Below are 19,608 nucleotides of genomic sequence, written 5' to 3'. Positions count from 1 at the left end.
AGGCACAGCCACCCTTCTTGGGCACCCTACCAACTATGACAACAAGAAATCCTTTCTTAGGTATGTACATAACTAGAGGAAAACAAGTGGGAGTGTAGGGCCATTGCTCAGCAACTCAGGACAGCTGGTTATTGGCACTCAGGAGAAAACTGAACTCCTGAATGACTACTTTGCTTTGGTATTTCACTGGGCCAAGGGGAAAATCATGCCAGATAGGGTACAGAATGGGCTTAGTAGGAATAACCACCTTCCTATTATTGACATAGGGTTGGTGCATGATCAATTAAAAAAAATAGGCAAGTATAAGTCAGCAGGACTGGATGGACTTCATCCGAGAGTGCTGAAGGAGCTGGCCGAAGTCATCAAGGAACCCTTGGTGAAACTCTTCCAAAACTCGTGGTGCTCTTGAGAGGTCCCTGAGGACTGGAAGAGGGCCAATGTTGTGCCCATCTTCAAGAAGGGGCAGAGAGAGGACCTGGGTAACTATAGGCCAATTAGCCTAACTTCTATCCCAGGGAGAATCCTGGAAAAATTAATTCAGGAATCTGTGAGAGAGGCTTGCAAAAGGCAGGTTTCTGAGTGACAGCCAGCATGGCTTCATTGTGGGCAGATCTTGTGTTACCAATCTCATCTCCTTCTATGACCAGGTAATTTGCCACCTGGATAAGAGAGAGGAGGTTGACACTGTATACCTTGGCTTCCAAAAGGCCTCTGATCTGGTATCCCATGATGTTCTCATGAGAAAAGTGGAGGATTGTGGGCTTAATTGCATGACAGTCAGGTGGGTAGGAAGCTGGCTATGGGGTAGGACCCAGAAAATTATAAATAGATCTGTCATCTTAATGAGAAGTGGCCAGTGGTGTCCCTCCAGGGTTGGTGCTTGGTCCAGTGCTGGGGGTGAAAAGCTCACTGGCTAAGTTCATGGACGACACCAAGTTATGGCTGTGTGTGGTCACACTTGAAGACAGGCTGCAGATCCAGGCAGACCTAGACAGGTTAGCAAGATGAGTGGATCAGAACCAGATGAAGTTCAATATCGAGAAATGTAGAGTTCTCCACCTGAGGATGAACAATCCCCAACACACCTGTTGGACCCTGACTCCATGCGGCGCTCAACAACTAGAGAGACGGTCCAATAACCCATGGATCCTGTTACTCATTTGCCAGAGCAAGCAGGGAGCAAACACCAGCTCACATTGCTTGCAACAGTTTTATTCAGAATGGAGACAGCTTCGGACTAGCTCTCACACCAATGGAATATGGGGAGCCGCCTTGAACATTAGTTCTTTTCACATTGTATACACCTTGGTTCATAAATATTAACATTTACTCTGCTCTTGTTCCACCTCTTTCTCCTCCCATCTCAAGCTCCACCTCTGTTTACTGTTTACTTCATTAACATGGAATTGCCCATGCATTTCTTTTGTTTACATGCCTCTCTGCTAAGAGTGCATGCGTAAGACCATGAACTCGGGTACTCTTGGTCACTTGCTGGTTCTCTCTTGTTCTGTGCTGATTTCAGCACTATCTCCAAGGTTTGGCTTCTTTCTTATTTCCTGATAATAGCTGGTGGGTTGCATCTTGTCCTTCTTACTTAACAAGCTCTAATACTACTTTGTTTAGAAAACCTCTCGCTTAAGCATTTGCAAAGTTAGTTACTTTTAATATATCCTCCAGCCTTGTGACTGGCAGCTTTTTGCTAAGACACAGGACAAAGCCTTCATTCAGTTGCACACTCAGCACCCCCATATTCCATATTGTTATCCCAACATCCAAAATCCATATCGTTACCCTAACAACTTTACCCAGCATTGGTGAGACCACAGCTAGAGTACTGCATCCACTTCTGGGCACTGCACTTTAACAAGGATGTGGCAAAGATTGAGAGAGTCCAGAGCAGAGTCACCCATCTATTCAGAGACTTGCACAGCAAGCCATATGAGGAAAAGCTGAGGGACCTGGGACTCTTCAGTCTAAAAACGAGAAGGCTGAGAGGGGACTTGGTTTCAGCTTACCGCTACACACCAGGGGAGTACATCAAGGGCTTGGCGGATATCTCTTCACCAGGGCAACCTTGGGGAAAACCAGGAGTAATGGCCACAAACTCCTAGAAGACGGTTTCAGGTCCAACATGAGGAAAAACTTTTTCATAGTTAGGGTGTCCGGACTGTGGAATAAGCTCCTTCCAGAGGCAGTGAAATCACCTACTCTGGAAATCTTCAAGAGGAGACTAGACAGTCACCTTGCTGGGGTCACCTGACCCCCAGTTATCTTTTCTGCTTGATGGAGGGAGCTGGACCTGATGATCTTTTGAGGTCCCTTCCAGCCTTTACAATGTATGAAAAAAAACTTGGATGCCATTCATGGTGGAGTTTACACACCTTATCTCTGTGCCTTGATGTTGAAAGACAGTTAGTTGCCAGAGGTATGGTAAGGAGTGGGAAAAAAAGATAAAAGGTCAATCTGACAAAACAGCTGAGGAAAGAATCAAGAGAGGAGCAGAACTCCATATTGGCCATTTCACGCACTAGATTCAATTTCTGGAAGTTCAAAATGACTTTGCTGAGATTCATCCTCATTCAGATCCCCTTAGCGTACTCTTCCCAGAAGGCAGGTAAGATGCCAAATGAATCAGGATACAACAATGTCATAGCACAACTCTTGCTATAGGGGGATAATAAGTGTGCCTAGATAAGTCCAAAGTCCAGAAAAATATTTTCTAGTTCTGCTGAACCATTTACTATGCATTTGTACAGTAAATTATGGCAAGGGCGGATTAGTTTTTCTTTGTATACTAAGGGTCAATCTACTATAAACAGAATAAATTATTGATTAGTTGTGTAGATCTGTTAAAATGAGTATGTTTTATGAGCATGGATTATTCATATGAATAAAAGTTTGCAGGATAGGTTTTAAGATAATATAGCAGTTGAGTTATAAAAGGGAAGGAGAAGGTGAAAGCACTGTCATTCTGGAATTGCTGAGGTGAGTCAATATTTTAAAATTACATGAACTGAGTTTTTTAAAGAGACACCTACGTGGGATGAGATGTTCAGAACTGCCTACAGAATTCGATATCACTTCTGTTTTTAATTAATGCTAAACATTAAGCACCTAAATCTGCTACTTATTTTTCCAATATCCCTGCCATCTTATGGTTTAATATTTCTTCTAACATTTAGTATTCATGTCTCTCAGTTGCATGTGACTTTCCATGGAGATTGTGTTGGTGGCCCTGATAGGTTTGTAGAGTTATTTCTCTGATCAATTTTTTTTCTCAAAGCATGCAGAAGAAAATGGTAGATTATTCCCCGCTAGACAAAAATACATGTGTAGAACTGAGGCAACCCGATTGAAATTGTTCCAAATCAATGAGGTTCTAGGCCAATGATTCTCAACCGGCATGCCACAGCACACTTGAGTGCCATGAGTTATTTGTAAGGGTGATTCCCTGCTGCCACACGGAACTGTCCTCCCATAATTTTGTTTCTTGAAGATGCCATGCAAGGCTGGACTGGAAGGTGTATGCAGCAGAGTGGAGTAAATGCTACCCCTACTGCTGTGCTTTCCTGCAGGCGAGTGGTGCCCCCTGGCTTTTATATATTGAGGCAAAGGCGGGGTGGCACGTTTCTCTTGCACTGGGAGAAGGAGAGGCTCCCTCTTCCTGCATCCACAGAAGGTGCTGCTAAATTCAGAAAAGTTATGGCAGGGTGCCCTGATTTTTAAAAAGTTTGAAACCACAATCCTAGACAATAAGCTACTCATGATCCTATAGCTTATAATAATAATACCTGAGATAATATTTTCAATGTAAATTGAAAGGTTTGAAGTAGACACTAGTGTGGTCAGACCTTTTAACATGCTTAAATTGAAAATCTTAGATTATAAAAATGGGTTTAATTAAGGGAGTGGCAGGTTGGCTAACATTTAGCAAGAAGAGAAATATTTGGATCATCTTCTGATTGTTACCTGTTGTTTTCAGTCCTCTCTACTTAGGGGTGAACCCCTCTTCATAAGCACCCTGCTATGTTCACTTCATTAATTTCTGTGACTATCCAGGATGTGTTGCAATTAGTCAGGTCTATGATTTCACTGATAATGCTGCTGATATGGAAGAATTTCTTAAGGCACAAGGGTAACCTGCCTGCAAGACGAATACTTTTCAAATTAAAAGTTTGTTTTTATGTACCATATTTTTGGTATTATCACCATACTTATTAAACTAAAATTGTTCTTTAGTAAAGCAATTGTTTACAGAGGTGCTGCAATTATGACTAATATTCAAGCCACGTTCATAAAGAATGACCTTTTTTGTGTGTACTCCAACCTCTTCCCTCCTACAACCTGCACTTTCTCTCCATCTTCTCTTCTAATTGCTAGAGGTTTTCTGAAAACAACAGAGAATTCTTGGTTTAGGTTTGGGTCTTTTGGGAAACATTTGTACACTGCAGAAGTTACCAAATCAGTCTACCAAAGTATGATGAAATAACTAGGAACTTGTAATCAGTTGTTTATTTCTAGTTGATAGCTAGGATGACCCACTTTGTGTGTCTTGTTTGTGTAGTGCAAACATGTGAAGAGCCTCCTGATGTTGATTTTGGTGACATCATAAGCGGGGGAAAATCAGAATATGTGGAAAGCGACAGAGTGCAGTACCACTGCAACCCTGGGTACATGCTGGCTGGATCTGAGTGGATATCATGTAATGGAAGCTGGACTCCACCTCCAAAATGTTTAGGTACTTTGCAAGTAAATTGTTTGACAGAGGTTTGGTCTTTGGGTTATTTAACTAATTTACTGAAATAGGTGTAATCCTCAGAGTAATTAAATCAGAGGAGAAGGGATCTATAACCACAAAAGTGTTTCATTCTTGTATGGTATGGAAGTGGTTTCTGTACCATCCTTCTGGATACTTGTGTGAGTTCCATCTGTGTATCTGACAGATCATAGAACCATAGAAATTAAGGGCTGGAAGGGACCTCAAAAGATCATTGAGTCCAAGCCCCCTGCTCTGGGCAGGAAATAAATTGAGATGTAAGGTAACTTGCCCACACTCAGACTAACTGCCAGTCATTTGGTTACCAGCTCACAACTCAGACCCTTCAGCCACAGAAGAGGCCTGCAAGGAAGAAAATTGTGTGAATGTCTAATTTTTTCTTATGGGATTTTATAGCATATTCATTCCTGCAGGTACAATATATTCTTTCTATGGTACAATCACAGCTGCATGCCTTCCTTCCTTGCATGTACCTAAAAATGCTTTCTTCCTTCAAATCCCTCCACAAGCCCTACCTAGTTTGGCTTGCTTCCCTGCCCCCCACTCCTGGCAGTCTGCGCTTGACCATTTCTCACTGCCACTCCTAGAAACAGAAATAATGTGAAAATCTATACAGCATTAGAAATCCCAACAATTTAAGGTATCATGACAAATTCAATAACCCAAGACTAATCTGGGACATGAAGACATTTTTACATATGTCTCTATGCACCTGTGCATGCACCACCTCCCTCTGCCCACACAGATAAAAACCTACCTCAAGTAATTTAATTCTTTACCCTTCTATTACATATTTTTCACAGAGCACCAAGAAGTAACTATTTTAGTCACAACCCTAAGACATATCTATATTTTTGCTTGTGAATATAATGAAAGGTATCAAAAGTTGCAAGTTAAAAGTATAACTTGCCTTCTGTCCACACGCATACATATACTTACAACTTTGGGAACTCTGCATATAGCTACAAGGCATCATAAAGTCCATCAGGAGTTCAGCAATGTCAATCTCTACCCTTAGAATCATAGAATCATAGAAGTAGGGTCAGAAGGGACCTTGTAGATCTTCAGATCCGACCCCCTGCCTGGGCAGGAGGAAATCTGGGCTCAAATGACCCCAGTCAAGTAGGCATCTTAAAGAGCCCCAGGGTAGGAGCCAGCACCACTTCCCTTGGAAGTTGGTTCCAGATCCTACCCACCCTAACTGTGAAGTAGTTCTTACGGATGTCTAATCTAAACCTACACTCCAACAACTTGTGGCTGTTATTCCTTGTTATCCCGGGGGGTGCTAGGAGAAACAAGGTCTCCCCTAAACCCTTCTGGTCACCCCTAGTGAGTTTATAGATGGTCACCAGGTCCTCCCTCAGCCTTCTCTTGTGAAGGCTGAACAGGTTCAGGTCCCGTAGCCTCTCATTGTAGGGTCTGCACTGCTATCCTTGGATCATGCAGGTGGCCTTCCTCTGGATCCTCTCAATGTTGTCCACATCCCTCTTGAAGTGGGGTGCCCAGAACTGGACAGAGTACTCCAGCTGTGGCCTGATCAGTGTCTCATAGAGGGGGAGGATCACCTCCTTGGACCTACTTGAGATGCACCTGTGGATGCACGATAAGGTCCGGTTAGCCCTGCTGACCATGACCTCGCACTGTCGGCCCATGTTCATCTTGGAGTCAATAATGACTCCAAGATCCCTTTCTGCCTCCATGCTCTCAAGAAGGGAGTTTCCCATCTTATAAGTGTGCTGCTGGTTACTACTGCCCAAGTGCAGCACCCTTCCAGTAATGGTGGGAGATGAGAAATTACAGTAGTAGTTACTTTCTCACTTCCTGTATTTCAAATTTTGCATGGCTTTTCTAAGTCTTTTTGGGTCATTCCTGTCAGTCTCATTGCCTACAAACTCACTTCACTGGATTACCTATGACCATTGCTTATTGTTTGAGATTAGTACTCTAAATTGTGGCAAAAGATTAAAAATAGAGAGACAGGCTTAAATGTGTGACCCAGACTTTTATACGTATGGAACAGAAAGATTGGTAAGAAATAATATATTTTATTTTTTCCTCGTTTCATTTAGCCCCTTGTACTATCACAAAGGAGCAGCTGGAAGACAAAAATATCTTTTTAGACAGTAATAGAAGACGTACAATTCTAATTCCAAGTGCTCAGACTATAGAGTTTTCCTGCAGCAATGGCTATAAACTTACCACTCCTTTTGTCAGGACATGTGTTGATGGGCACATACACTTTCCATTGTGTATATCAGGTAAGAATGAGCTTACTTGAGTTTATCATTTAACTTGGTATCATTTAAAATACAGCTAGAGTGAAGCTCAGCGTATAGATAAAATAAAGAACTATGGGTGAAAGCAGGATAATGGGAAAAATTGACATCTAGTCAGAAAATGCAAGAAAATGTGGGATATAAATGTACTCATTTTTTTTTGTCTCCGGTACAAGGTTAAAGTCAAACTAGCAAGGATCTCCTTCAGAAAACCTTCAGACCTCACAGGTTCTGAGTAGCTTCATTGCCACTGGATATAATGAATATTGACAGTCCTCAGTCCTTATGTACGAACAGGTTTTGTTCATGAAGATGAATAGGTGTCATCATGGCCCCATTCGAGTAGAATCATTGTCTTCACTGAGGCAAGGGTTTTATCTGATAAATGTATTGACTGTCATGCTTCCTACAATAATGTCTTACAATTGTAGACTCCTTTATTCTAAAAACTGCTGTACAAATGATGACTGTAATCCATCAACCCTTCCTCTCATGAATAATCCATGCTTTTGAATGCAGTGCTTGCAGTGGCATTCTCCACTGTTGGATGTAGCTCACATGAAATTTGAGTTTGTCTTTTGTTTGTTTTGATTCTGCTTAGAAACAGGAAAGAAATGTGGATGTCCACCTACTATTGCTAATGGTGATATAACCACTTTTGCCCTAAAAGAGTATGCTTCTGGCTTCTCTGTGGAATACAAATGCCAACGTTTTTACACACTGACAGGACAAAATACATCTTTCTGTAACAATGGAAACTGGACCAAACCACCAGTTTGTTTGGGTAAGATACCTCCAACAATAATCTTTTTTTTCTTTTCGAGGCACAACTATCACTAAAGATCTCTACTTCTAGGTATAAGTAAAGACCTCCTTTTTATTTTTCAGGGGTTCAAAATATTACTACAAAAATCAAATTATACTAGGTTCAGGGTTAATTAGCTCAAACAAATACTCCTGCAGTGTCCTTTTACAGTTCTTGTAAACTCCAGGACAGAGGGAACCCTATGGCATGGCCCTCAAGGCTTCAAAATATTACTACAAAAATGTAATTATAGTGGGTTTGGGGTTAATTAGTTCAAACAAATAATCCTGCAGTGTCTTTTTACAGTCCTTGTAAACTCCAAGACAGAGGGTCCACAAGACCCTGCCGTCTCTCTCCCTCCCCACTCTTTCACTGTTACTCCATTCCTTCACACGTGTGAGACTGATACAGGGAGAAAGTCCCGGCTCATTTCTGCTTCCTCCCCTTCTGTCTTCCTCCCTCTCTCTCCTGCTCACCTCTATTTCCCAGGCTTCCTTCCCTAGGAGATTAGTAGCTGACCACAGGAAGCTAAAGGCTATGTTAGCTGCTCAGTTCTCCAAGGCAACCTGCAATCAGGCTTAACTGTCCATAGCTGGGTTGTAATCCCTGCCTTACAGCTGGGAGTGTGTAGGCTGCTGCAAGCTTCTGCCAGCCAGTGTGCTATAGTAACCTACACCGTTACAATTCAGAGTGACTTGACTCTTAGAAGGCTAGCTAGGTCCTATTTCTTTTCAGAGCAAAAAGGTTGCAAGATTAAAAAAAGAGAGTAGACTTGTCCATATATAGCAAGAATATCTAGAATTATATTTAGTAAGGCCCAAACACCTTTGAAAGAATACCAAATTTCATGTTTGGTCCATCCGATTGTTGTCAGCCCACTGTCAGCAGCACAGTACTAGCCTGGAAGGACTTTGACTCTTATCTAAAATGGCAATGCCTAGTTTATATTCGGATGTGTTTCCTATGACAGCTTCAAAAGGAAATTTTTAACTATTTGGAAAACCTGGTGATACTCTGTTCAGTGCTCATTGCTGTTATTCAGGACCTCTCCATGAGTCTCTGCAGCATCCCACTTTCACTTAGGCTCTCACAATAGAGACCTACAAGGTATATAGACCTCTGCACAGAGGTGAATTTCCCCCTCCAAGACTAAATGTAGCCCTCGCCAGCATGCTAGGCTGGGCGATATGCCAGATTCTGGATCCTTGGGGTGCCAGTAGCCCTGGGAACCACCTCAGGCAGGTATGCTGAGTGAGATGTCTCTTGGAGAGGTATGACCGTTAACCTCAGTGCCCAAGAATTTACTTTAAGTCCAATAAATACATGGGTTTAATATACACAACTATATACAGAAAATAAATGATTAATCAAGAGAAGAAATATATATGAGAGAGAGGGAGAGAGAACCCAAAATGGCAACCGCGAGCATTATAGCAAAATAATGCGAAGTGAAACAGCGTTAAGCAGGGGGTGCCTGTAATCACTGAAGTTGTTTGATGCAAGTGGGATCGCCCAGTCTGGTGGAATTATTCATCTATTGTTGCCTTTGTAAAATTCTATTCAAATTGTTGGTTTTATTATTAACAATTGATTATATTTAATAGAATTTACAAGGGCAACAATAGACAAATAATTCCACCAGATGGGGTGGGCCCACTTGCATCAAACAACCTCAGTGATTCCAGGCACCTCCTGTTTAATGCTGTCTCGCTATAACGCTCATTTTAAATTGATACCCAATTTCACTTAGCGCTCAGCAGATTTCACTATAGTGGTTGCCATCTTTGGTCATTAAAAACAATTGCGGTTGCCATCTTGGGTCATCAAATACTTTCAGTTTCGCTGAATGCTCATTTGCTTAACTCTAGGTTTTTCAGGGACCAATTAAGAGCACTAAGAGGGGGTTGCCTGTACATTCACCTGGTTATAACACTTTAAAACAGTTTCTCTGCCATAACCCAGGTTGATTTTCCCTCTCGTCTCACTCTCCTTCCCATAACAATAAATGGCAATACAGCTTTAACTATGATCCACCACTGGGTGGCAAAGGTGAGGCTTCTGCTGCTCTGGGGAAGGTGGACTCTGCTCTATCTTGGTAACTCAAAAAAAACAAACAAGTCTCCAATCAGCCACTGCAGGTAATAGGCTTCTTTTCTTTAGTTTCCTTCTGAAAAATACACCTCTTGCAACACTAGGGGTTAAGTGTCCCCTCACACCCATGTAGATTTGGGATTCTCACAGCTCGATCCCTCTCTGGGCAGTCTCTCTCCCCCATCACCTCCACATGCAGACAGGGGATTCCCTCTGCAGGCCTGTCCCTGCAGTAAAAACCTTTTCAGCTCAAACAGAGGACTTCCCTCTGCAGGTCCCTGAACAGGCAGCTTCTCCCAAGTCCCAGCTAGCTTACCAACCCCACTGTTTCCCTGGGTGCCTGTGTCCCTAACTGCAGAGCTCTGACCCAAGTGGGGGATCAGCTTCTCCTGGGATGACTCAGGCTCTCCTCCATCCTGATGTCTGCTCCCCAGCAAGCCTCAGCTCCCTTCCCTCTGCCTGGGGGGGAAAGGAAGGGCTGAGTCTGCATCCCTCTCTCCAAGATGCTGTAGCTCTCCTGCAGTTCCTCTCTCCAGTTGCTTTTCCCTCCCTCAGCTTTTATGGCTCCATTGTAGCCAATCAGAGCCCGGGGTTTGCAATGGGGGCTCTGGTTGCAGCTCAACACCTCCAGTAAAAAGCATGCATTGCGCACAGCATGCTCTCTGTTTGGAACAGCTATTGCACCCTCTGCAAACTTTTTTGCTGCCTTCCTTGCAAAGTTCTTAGGCACAGCTCATTCACTCAGCTTGCAGCCAAGCAAGCCTTTGCGGCTGTTACATAAAAGAAGAGGTATTGGGCTGAGGGTCTATTAAGGTCTTTACTGCACCTATCACTGTGGTACCCAGATACCTAAGATACAAAACAAAAGCAGCGCAGACACAGACATTTTATGTAACCCCAAGTACATAATCCCTTGGGACATGCCCTAAATATTTTAGTTGAAAATAGTTTTAATTTTTTTTTTTGATCCCTCATTTTTCATTTTGGCATTTCCTAGTAGACTTTCAATTTCAGCTACGCTATGACTGCAACACTTGAAATCTATAGAAGGGGTAAGGCAATAATTTGGAATGTGACATCATTTCTGTGTTCTCTGTGCTCTCCTAGCCCAAATATGGAAATCAAACATTTGTTATTCCTCATATTAGAGCCGTGTGCTGTCAGCATCACAGAAATGCAAAGCCGTGGTGTGGAGCTGAGTGGGAGTTCTAAAGGAAAAGAATACATTTGCCATGGTGAACTTGTTGAGTTTAAGTGTCAGTTGGGGTATGCACTTCCTGCACTGTCATCTACTTCTAATTTTACTGCGCGGTGTCATTCAGGCCAAATTTCTTATCCCCAGTGCAATAAAGGTAAATGTTCCTTTCTTAAAGTATTGTTTTCTGGGACATTCTTAACTGGTAGAACTGAATAAACTTCCAATAGGTCTGATAATTATGGCAAATATAGGAAAAGGACATATGTGTGAAATGAGCAGAATATAACCTATGTTAATATTGTTTAATTAAATCTCCTCTTATTTTCTGAAGAGGGCTTTTTGTTCAGAGAACGGATTTTTTGAAAGTTCAGTATAGGTTTATTCATGAATGCTCCATTATTGTATTTATCACAGCTGTCATTGAATAGAACTAGTGTTTAAATGAAATATTAATTTAGACACATTTAGACACACAAACTTACTTTTCAGAAAGCAGACACCTAATTGTGGAATTGTTTTTATGTAAAATTCCTCCATGGATTGAAAATTTGCAGGGCAACAAAAACCTGATAGTGTTTATAGGCAGCTGAGGAGACAGCATATTAACTGTCCAGATTTTTTGGCTATTCAGTGTGTGAGTGGGGAAAGAGGAAGGGAAGATCCAGACATAAAGCTGTTAAAACTCTACTCCAGATTGTTCATACAGAGTCCCACAGGGAGAACTCTGCCAGCAAAGGACTAGATGCAGGGAAGTACAGCAGACAGGAATGGCCTCCAGGGCTGCCCATGATAAAACCAGCTGTTGCACAGGGAAAAGCCTCACCAGTGTGTAGGTCTAGAGCAGGGGTAGGCAATTTTTTTTGGCCAGAGTGCCAAAAAACCTGCAATGTCTACCTTGGAAGGTGCTGGAGTCCCGACATGCCAGAGCCCAGAGCAGATGTTTGCAGCCTCCCAGCTGCAGCTGGTCCCCGGAGCCCAGTCTGCTTGCAGCAGGGCTTGCAGCCTCCCAGGCACCCCTAGTGAGTGAGTCCTTTGGCTCCCCCTGCCAGGAGCCTCTGATATCACCCCCATGTCCAGCCAGAGCTTCTGAATGCAAGGTTTTGACACTCAGCTGATTGATCATGATCAGTCACTTGCACAGGCAAACCCGGTGAAATTGCAAGTAGGGTACAATTTGGGTCTAATCCCTGATTTCAGAATTGCTCATTGGAGGTGCAGTTGTTGGGGTGGCCGATCACATCCCATTGCACCTTTAAAATGAACATCTGCCAGTGGCCATACAAAGGGAAACTTCACAATCTTCTTCAGGGCTAAAGGTCATTTGGTGTCATTGCAGCATCAGTTCTCCTGAGGGACACAAACTTTTAGTTGTCCTAGAATTTCCTTTAGGTTAGTCTACACTAAGATATTCAGTTGAATTTTTGCATGAGGGGAAGCTTGGGCTTGGTAGACTTCCAGTGCCCTGTGCACCATCCCTACCAACTTCTCCCACCACCAACACACCCAGCTGCCCTCTTGCAGCCTTGCTGGTCTGCCCCAGGGGCAAGCCAGCCATTCTCTGGTGGTCCCAGGCTGCAGGATGGCAGTGGGCATGATGCAGGGGTACTGAGCTTACCTGCCTCTCCTGCAGTGGGGTCTGGAGGTGGAGGGCAAGCTGTTGGCAGGCTGAGCTGTCTCTGAGCTGTGGGGGACCCCGGTGCTTCCCTCTGCAGTGGCAGCACGCTCACAGGCAGCACCTGTATGCTGGCACCTGGCCTGAAGTCCTGGGGGACACTGCCACAACAGAGGGAAGCACAGGGCCCTGCACAGCTTAGGGGCTGTGGGACCCAGTGGCAGCCCATGCAGGCAGGGTCAATTGAAGGGGAAAAAAAAAATGGCAGCGAGGAGCCTGATCTTCCTTTCCCCACCCCTTGCTCCCTGGATCCTGCCTGCCTGTCTGAGCTGTGTGGGGGCCCGGTGCTTCTCTCCACAGCTGCAGCAACCCTGGGTAGCTCCCACCCACTAGCAGCCTGGCCGGGAGCTGCTTGGGCTGTGAAGGGAAGCACTGGGCCCTGCGCAGCTCAGACAGGCAGGCTCCGGGAAGAAAAAAGCCATCAGGTTCCTCATCAATTTTTTTTTCTCCTTTAGTTGAGCCTGCTTGCATGGTCTGCTGCTGGGTCGCACAGCCCCTGAGCTGCCTGGGGCCCGGTGCTTCCGTCCACGGCTGTGGCATCCCCTGGGACCTCCTGGGCTGGGTGCCAGTGGGCGGGTGCTGCCTCGGGGGGTGCCACCACCATGGAAGGAAGCATCGGGTTCCCCTCACAGCTCAGGGACAGCCCGGCCCACCGGCAGCTCACCCCTCCTCTCCCCCGCCACAGGAGAAGCAGGTAAGATCCTAAGGATCAAACCTTCTAACTCTTGTTCTCTGTGCAAAGGAGGGTTAGTTCAGTTTAGTTTTCCCAAAATTGAAATGGTGGAAATGGTGTTTTTTTAAAAACCCACTGTTTCAATTTAGGGAGAACTAAACTGAACTAAACCCCTGTCATGTGTACAAGCACCACTTGTCATTAGTTATACTGTATTTAAGGACTCCACAACAGAATTGAGTAGTTTCACCTCCAAGTACAAGCTTCTCTTAAGGCTTCCCTTGACAATGATCATATTGTCCTATATTTTGTACTATTTTCAAGACATGCATCAGATCTTATGCTTATGAGAATATGTGAGTGCAGTCTACACGTGATGTCTGCACAGCACTGAAATATTCTACAGCATATGGAACCCAGTAGCAAATTAAAGCTTCCAATGCACAGTAAATCCTGAAGGCAAGGTAGATTTGCACCTTATAGCATAACTAGGTGTGTGTGTGTGTGTGTGTGTATGATAGCACAATTTTCATGAGTTTTATCAGATCCTGTGAAAGGACATGTTCCAACTCACAAAAGACTATGCTATATGTATCTCTCATTCAGTTAGTCTATAAGGTGAAAATCTACCCTGCCTTCTGCTTGACTTCAGACTAACTCAACTAATTATGCTTCTCTAACTCCCATCTGACTGCTCTTCTCTCAAATTTATCAGTATACTGGGAGAATTACCTACCTGGATTCGGGGAGTAGCATAGATTGAGAAGAAAAGAGAATTAGGAGACTCATTTAACCATTAATCTTGGAAAGATCAACGTTGTCTTTTACCTTACCTTTAAGCCTACATTTTAAAAAGTATATTTAGCTAAGAAACAATGCTACCAACATTTTCATCTTAAGAGACTAACCTGCTAATACTTACCCTATGTCCACATCCTCTGTGTTTATTTCAGATTTGTTGAAGAGTGATTCCCCACCATATATAGAAAATGGAGTCCTCAGTTCTGACCTCTTGTTAGAGTATGAAGCGGGCTCTACAGTGGAGTACAAATGCCGACGTTTCTATACAGTGAAGGGATCCAAAATAGTGACATGTCACTTGGGAAAATGGAGAGATCTCCCCACATGCTTAGGTAAATAAAATAAAATTTATGATATGAGAAAGACAGTGAAGGAACTTGAATCTTAACCTATTTGATGGGTTTTCATAAACCACAGTTCTGAACTTAAGGACTTGAGCTTTTTGAAAAAGGTACATTGTTAAAGTCATGGTTAGAGAAAAAAAGCTTGGAAATATGCCTCAACCAAATCGTGAAAGCTCAGAAACCAAAAAGGATCCTGAAAAACCCCAATTTAATTTAATCTCATGATTTTGAAGCCAGTCTTGCCTGATTTCATGATTTTGAAGCAGCACCCACAGGACGCCCCTGCCCACTGTGGATCAGGGAGGCCTGGATGAGGGGGTTTCCTTGCCCTCCATCAATGCTGACCTTGTGAAGGAACACCTTGACAGGCTGGATACCTTCAAGTCAGCCGGCCCTGATGATTTACACTGAAGAGTACTCAAGGAGCTGGCAAGCATCATAGCTCAGCCTGGCATGGATCTTTAAGAACTCCTGGTGCTCTGGTGAAGTGCCTGAAGATTGAAAGAAGGCCAATGTCATGCCTATCTTCAAGAACGGGAGGAAAGTAGATCTGGCAAACTACAGGCCCATCAGCCTGATCTCTATCCTGGGGAAGGTCTTAGAAAAGATTATCGAAGAGGCCATCCTTAACAGACTAGCTGATGGCAATATCTTGAGGGATACCCAGCGTGGATTTGTTGTGGGTAGGTCTTGCTTGACCAAATCTCATTTCCTTTTATGACCAGGTGACCTATCACCTGGACAGGGGGGAAGGGATTGATGTCATACTTGACATTAAAAAAGCCTTCGATCTGGTATCCTATGATCACCTCTTGGTAAAACTGGCTAACTGTGGCCTTGACCTCACTACGATCCTTTGGCTGGGGAATTGGCTTCGTGGTAGGACTCGGAGGGTGGTGGATGATGGGAGCCAATTGTTGTGGTGCACAGTGACCAGTGGGGTTCCTCAAGGCTCTGTCCTAGGGCCTATACTGTTTAACATCTTTATCAATGATGTAGACATTGGTGTCAGAAGCTGACCGGCCAAGTTTGCCGACAACACCAAACTCTGGGGTAAAGCATCCAAACCTGAGGACAGGAGGGTGAACCAGGCAGATCTTGACAGGCTCATGAAGTGGGTGGATGAGAACCTGACAGTGTTCAACACCAAAAAATGCAAGGTTCTCCACCTTGGGGGGAAAAACCTGCAGCATCCTTATAGGCTCAGCAGTGCTACTCTGGTTAGCACTACAGTTGAAAGGGACTTGGGGGTCATGATTGACCACAAGATGAATATGAGCCTTCAGTGTGATGCTGTTGGTAGTAAAGTGAGCAAAACACTGGCTTACATCCATAGATGCTTCTCAAGCAAATCCCAGTACATCAATCTCCCCTTGTACTCGGCCTTGGTAAGGCCGCAGCTGGAATACTGTGTCCAGTTTTGGGCTCTACAATTCAAAAAGGGTGTGGAGAAGCTTGAGAGAGTGCAGAGCAGAGAGGACATGATGAGAGGTCAGGACAACAGACCTTATGATGAGAGGCTTAGAGCCATGGGACTCTTCAGCCTGGAAAAGTGCAGGATCAGGGGTGATCTGGTGGCCACCTATAAGTTTATCAGGGGTGTTCACCAGGATCTGGGGGAACGTCTGTTCACCAGAGCACCCCAAGGGATGACAAGATCAAACAGTCACAAACTCCGCCGCCACTGATTCAGGCTGGACATAAAGAAGAACTTCTTTACTGTCTGATCCCCCAAGGTTTGGAATAGACTACCACCAGAGGTGGTTCAAGAACCCACGTCGAATGCCTTCAAGATGCATTTGGAGGCTTATCTTGCTGGGATCCTATGATCCCTGCTGACTTCCTGCCCCTGGGGCAGGGGGCCGGACTCGATGATGCTCTGGGGTCCCTTCCAGCCCGAATCTCTATGTTTATGAGCCTATGATGTCAGACAGCTGAGTACTGACTTGGCAGATTTGTCATAGATGGGAAAGGATGGATTTTTTTGTTTTTTGCTTTTGGTCCTCCCCTTTTTCCCCCTTCTTTGTAGTATGGGAAATGATGGTGTGAGCGCACTTTGTACCTAACAATTCCATCACTGCAGTCGTCTGCGAATTGGTGATGACTTTGTCTCTCCTCTTCTCTTTCTGTGGTGCACACACTGTGGGTTCTTTTCTATTGGATGCTTTGTGACTGTGGTGTGAGAGAGGGTCTGAAGTGTATAATCTTGGGGATTCCTTTGGACAAATGTTTGGCTGTGAATGCAGGGGACTGAACTTGGTGGTCCAGATGGTTACTTCTAATCACATTTTCTGGTGACCTCCTTAAATCTCATTGTTTCCAGCCATTTGGCAAATACAGCAGAAAAATTGTTGCCATTTCCAGGATTTATAACAATCCTTATTCCTATAGCCTTGTTATCCCCATAGCAGTATACTTTTCTCATTAAGAACACTAAGGGCTAAGATACCCTGGAAGTTGGAAAGGCAACAATTCAATCATCCATCCTCCTATACCCTCCTCTAGCGTACTCTTCCCTTCCTTGCTATTCATGTTATCGATCACATATTTTAAATTATTTGCCTATTTTTTCCTCGCTGCTATTGACAGTTTGGGACACCTGTGCAACAGCACCAACAGCATTAAAACTCGACGTCAAACTACATTTAACTTAGCACATTCTTCCTGAAGTGGTAAGTAGAAGGAGGGAAAATTAGTGAGACCATAACTGGGGCACACGTGAATTGGAACGAAAGGGAATACTTTACTGTCACATTTGTGTATACATAGTTAGGGTGGCAGAGGGTGTGGGGGTGGAGTGGAAGGAAATTTCCTTCATAGACTTCTATGTTGTTGCATAATTCTTCACTAGAAAGAGAAGAGGGGATATAGTCATCACTGTGACAACAGGATGAAAGAGAAAGTAAAAGGATTGTGATTTTATTACCCTGTTTTCTCCCTACTCTTTATGTTTTATTTGAATTAAGAGCTCATTTTCCATTTCCAGTAATGGACTTATCCCCTTCTTGCATCAAATTGCTTTTTTTTTCTCTCTGAAGAACCTTGTATAGTAATCAAAGAGGACATGGCAAGGAACAATGTGAAGCTGAAATGGATTTCTCAGGAGAAACTGGAAGTGCCCATAAATGACTTTGTAGAGTTTGCATGTAAATTGGGATATCAATTGGATCCAGTATCTTCTGGTTTAAGGGTACAATGTTTGGAGAAGAACCTGACATACCCTAAATGCAGAAAAAGGGGTAAGTAATCTTTCCCAACCCCATGTTGACAATCCAGGACTCCAGTAGAAAGGACTACAGCCATAAAAATGAAACCTCAGTCCCACTGCACTGAGCAAAAATGCAATGAAGTGTTGACTTGAAATGACTAAGAATTGAGTAAACAGAACAGTTCAAAGAAGTATTTATTGATTATTTACTGTCACTGTTTCTCCAAATCTAATTGATAAAAGCTTCCTCCATAGACTTATTTTTCCACTAATTTTCCACCCGAAAAGAAAGGGGGTCCTTTGTCTTCACTTTTGCTTTTGTCATTGCAATATCTGGGAAAAGAATAACTAACTTCTCAGGGTTTATGTACCTGTAAGTATCTGGAGATACATTTCAAATGAAAAAACATACTTTTGATCCACTGTCAGATTAATATGCAAATTACTAAATAAGCTTTTTCTTTGTGCAGATCCTTGCATGGTAACTAAACAAGATATGACCAGAAACCATATACAGCTGAAATGGATTGCTAGAGAGAAATTGGATGTGCCAGGAGGGGACTTTGTAGAGTTTAAATGTGAATCAGGACATGAATTGGATCCAGTATCTTCTCAATTAAGGGTACAGTGTTTGGAGAAGAATCTAACATACCCTACATGCAGAAAAAGGAGTAAATAATCTTTCCCCCCTATACCGTAAGTTGTGAGTTAGCTAAATTTTGTTTCACATGCTTCAAGCATTAATTAAAACAAATGAACAAACATTGCATTAAAGACACAGTGACTTTGCAGAATCAAAAACAATATTCTCTGCAATTTTCATTTAAAGAGGAGAAATTAATTATTCACAAGATTAAAGCTGCTATTCACACAATGTATCCAGTATTCCAACAGAATTATACAAATTGACGTTTAAAGAATACCATATTTAACCAAATACAAGACAACTCTTAAATATAAATACATGACAACAATTTAAGAAGATCCCCCCCCCCCCCCGCCCACCAATAGTTAGGTTCTAGACTTGGATAATGTATACTTTTTGTTATATTTTTCCATGTGTAGAATCTAATTATTGGAGGATCATCTTGAATCCTTCCCTCCACCACCCCTTTACAACAGGGACGGCAGTGGCAGGGGGCATGTGTTTGGTATCAGGTTCTAAGGGCAGAGGTGTTTGGGTAGGCAGTGAGGAGCAGGTGATAAGTGAGGCAGTGGTCAGGGGCAGGCAGCTTTCCCCCTGCTATCTATCTTTTGCTCCCACCACTTACGCTTCTTGTGCCTGCCTCCTCCTGCAGTCTCTTTCTCTACCTGCCTGCTCCCCCTGCAGCCTTGCCATTTCTGCCTCCCCATTCCACCTCTCTTTCCGCTCCAGCAGCCTCTTCTCGTCTGCCTGCCTGCCTGCCCCACTTCCTGATCCGTTGCTAGCAGGCTGCATCCCTGTTCTAGTTGGGTCATATAGCCCAGCCCAAACCAGCTCTGTAATAGTGGTGCAGAGCCAGCATGGCATGGTACAGCAGTCCAGGGCTATAGGGGTACAGAAGTTGCATGGGAGGAGATAGCGGGGAAGGGGGGCATAGTCGAGATGGGGGTGGACATGGAGGCTTGATGTCATTGCGGTGGAGATACCGGGTGTACAGACAGTGGAGAGGCAGGCACCTAGTTCTGGAATTAAGTAAATGCAGCATATTCAAAATGCCATTCCAAATAACCTGAAAGATGAACGATACAGGGTCTTCATAAAGTCCTTGTGCACTTTTAAA

At 43.6% G+C, this 19,608-nt stretch overlaps 1 protein-coding gene across 2 annotated transcripts; it reads left to right on the top strand.

Moving 5' to 3' along the window:
* The first annotated feature begins 2,487 nt into the window (after window positions 1–2,487).
* LOC106738553 (coagulation factor XIII B chain) lies at window positions 2,488–18,800 on the top strand. Of its 2 annotated transcripts, XR_009462460.1 has the most exons (7): window positions 2,488–2,614; window positions 4,565–4,738; window positions 6,847–7,035; window positions 7,655–7,837; window positions 11,098–11,301; window positions 14,446–17,876; window positions 18,316–18,800. XR_009462460.1 is itself a non-coding variant. In XM_059728430.1 (6 exons), exons 1-6 carry the CDS (start codon window positions 2,554–2,556, stop codon window positions 14,631–14,633), a joined length of 999 nt encoding a protein of 332 aa, XP_059584413.1. In that variant the 5' UTR covers window positions 2,488–2,553; the 3' UTR covers window positions 14,634–18,800. The 2 variants fall into 2 exon arrangements, 1 of the variants encoding a protein (XP_059584413.1); XM_059728430.1 differs by having other exon boundaries at window positions 14,446–18,800.
* Window positions 18,801–19,608: the final 808 nt, after the last annotated feature.

Source organism: Alligator mississippiensis, chromosome 5 (genome assembly GCF_030867095.1).
Source record: "Alligator mississippiensis isolate rAllMis1 chromosome 5, rAllMis1, whole genome shotgun sequence".
In the NCBI taxonomy this organism is placed as follows: Eukaryota; Metazoa; Chordata; order Crocodylia; family Alligatoridae; genus Alligator; species Alligator mississippiensis.
The sequence above is the reverse complement of the archived record's forward strand: the minus strand, read 5'-3'. Positions and strand labels throughout refer to the sequence as shown.

Excerpts from the sequence above, each read along its gene's own strand:
- LOC106738553 (XM_059728430.1), top strand. The coding sequence starts at position 2,554 with ATGACTTTGCTGAGATTCATCCTCATTCAGATCCCCTTAGCGTACTCT. Across the intron at positions 2,615-4,564 it reads GTACTCTTCCCAGAAGGCAG|TGCAAACATGTGAAGAGCCT; the intron begins GTAAGATGCCAA and ends TTGTTTGTGTAG. Across the intron at positions 11,302-14,445 it reads TTATCCCCAGTGCAATAAAG|ATTTGTTGAAGAGTGATTCC; the intron begins GTAAATGTTCCT and ends TGTTTATTTCAG.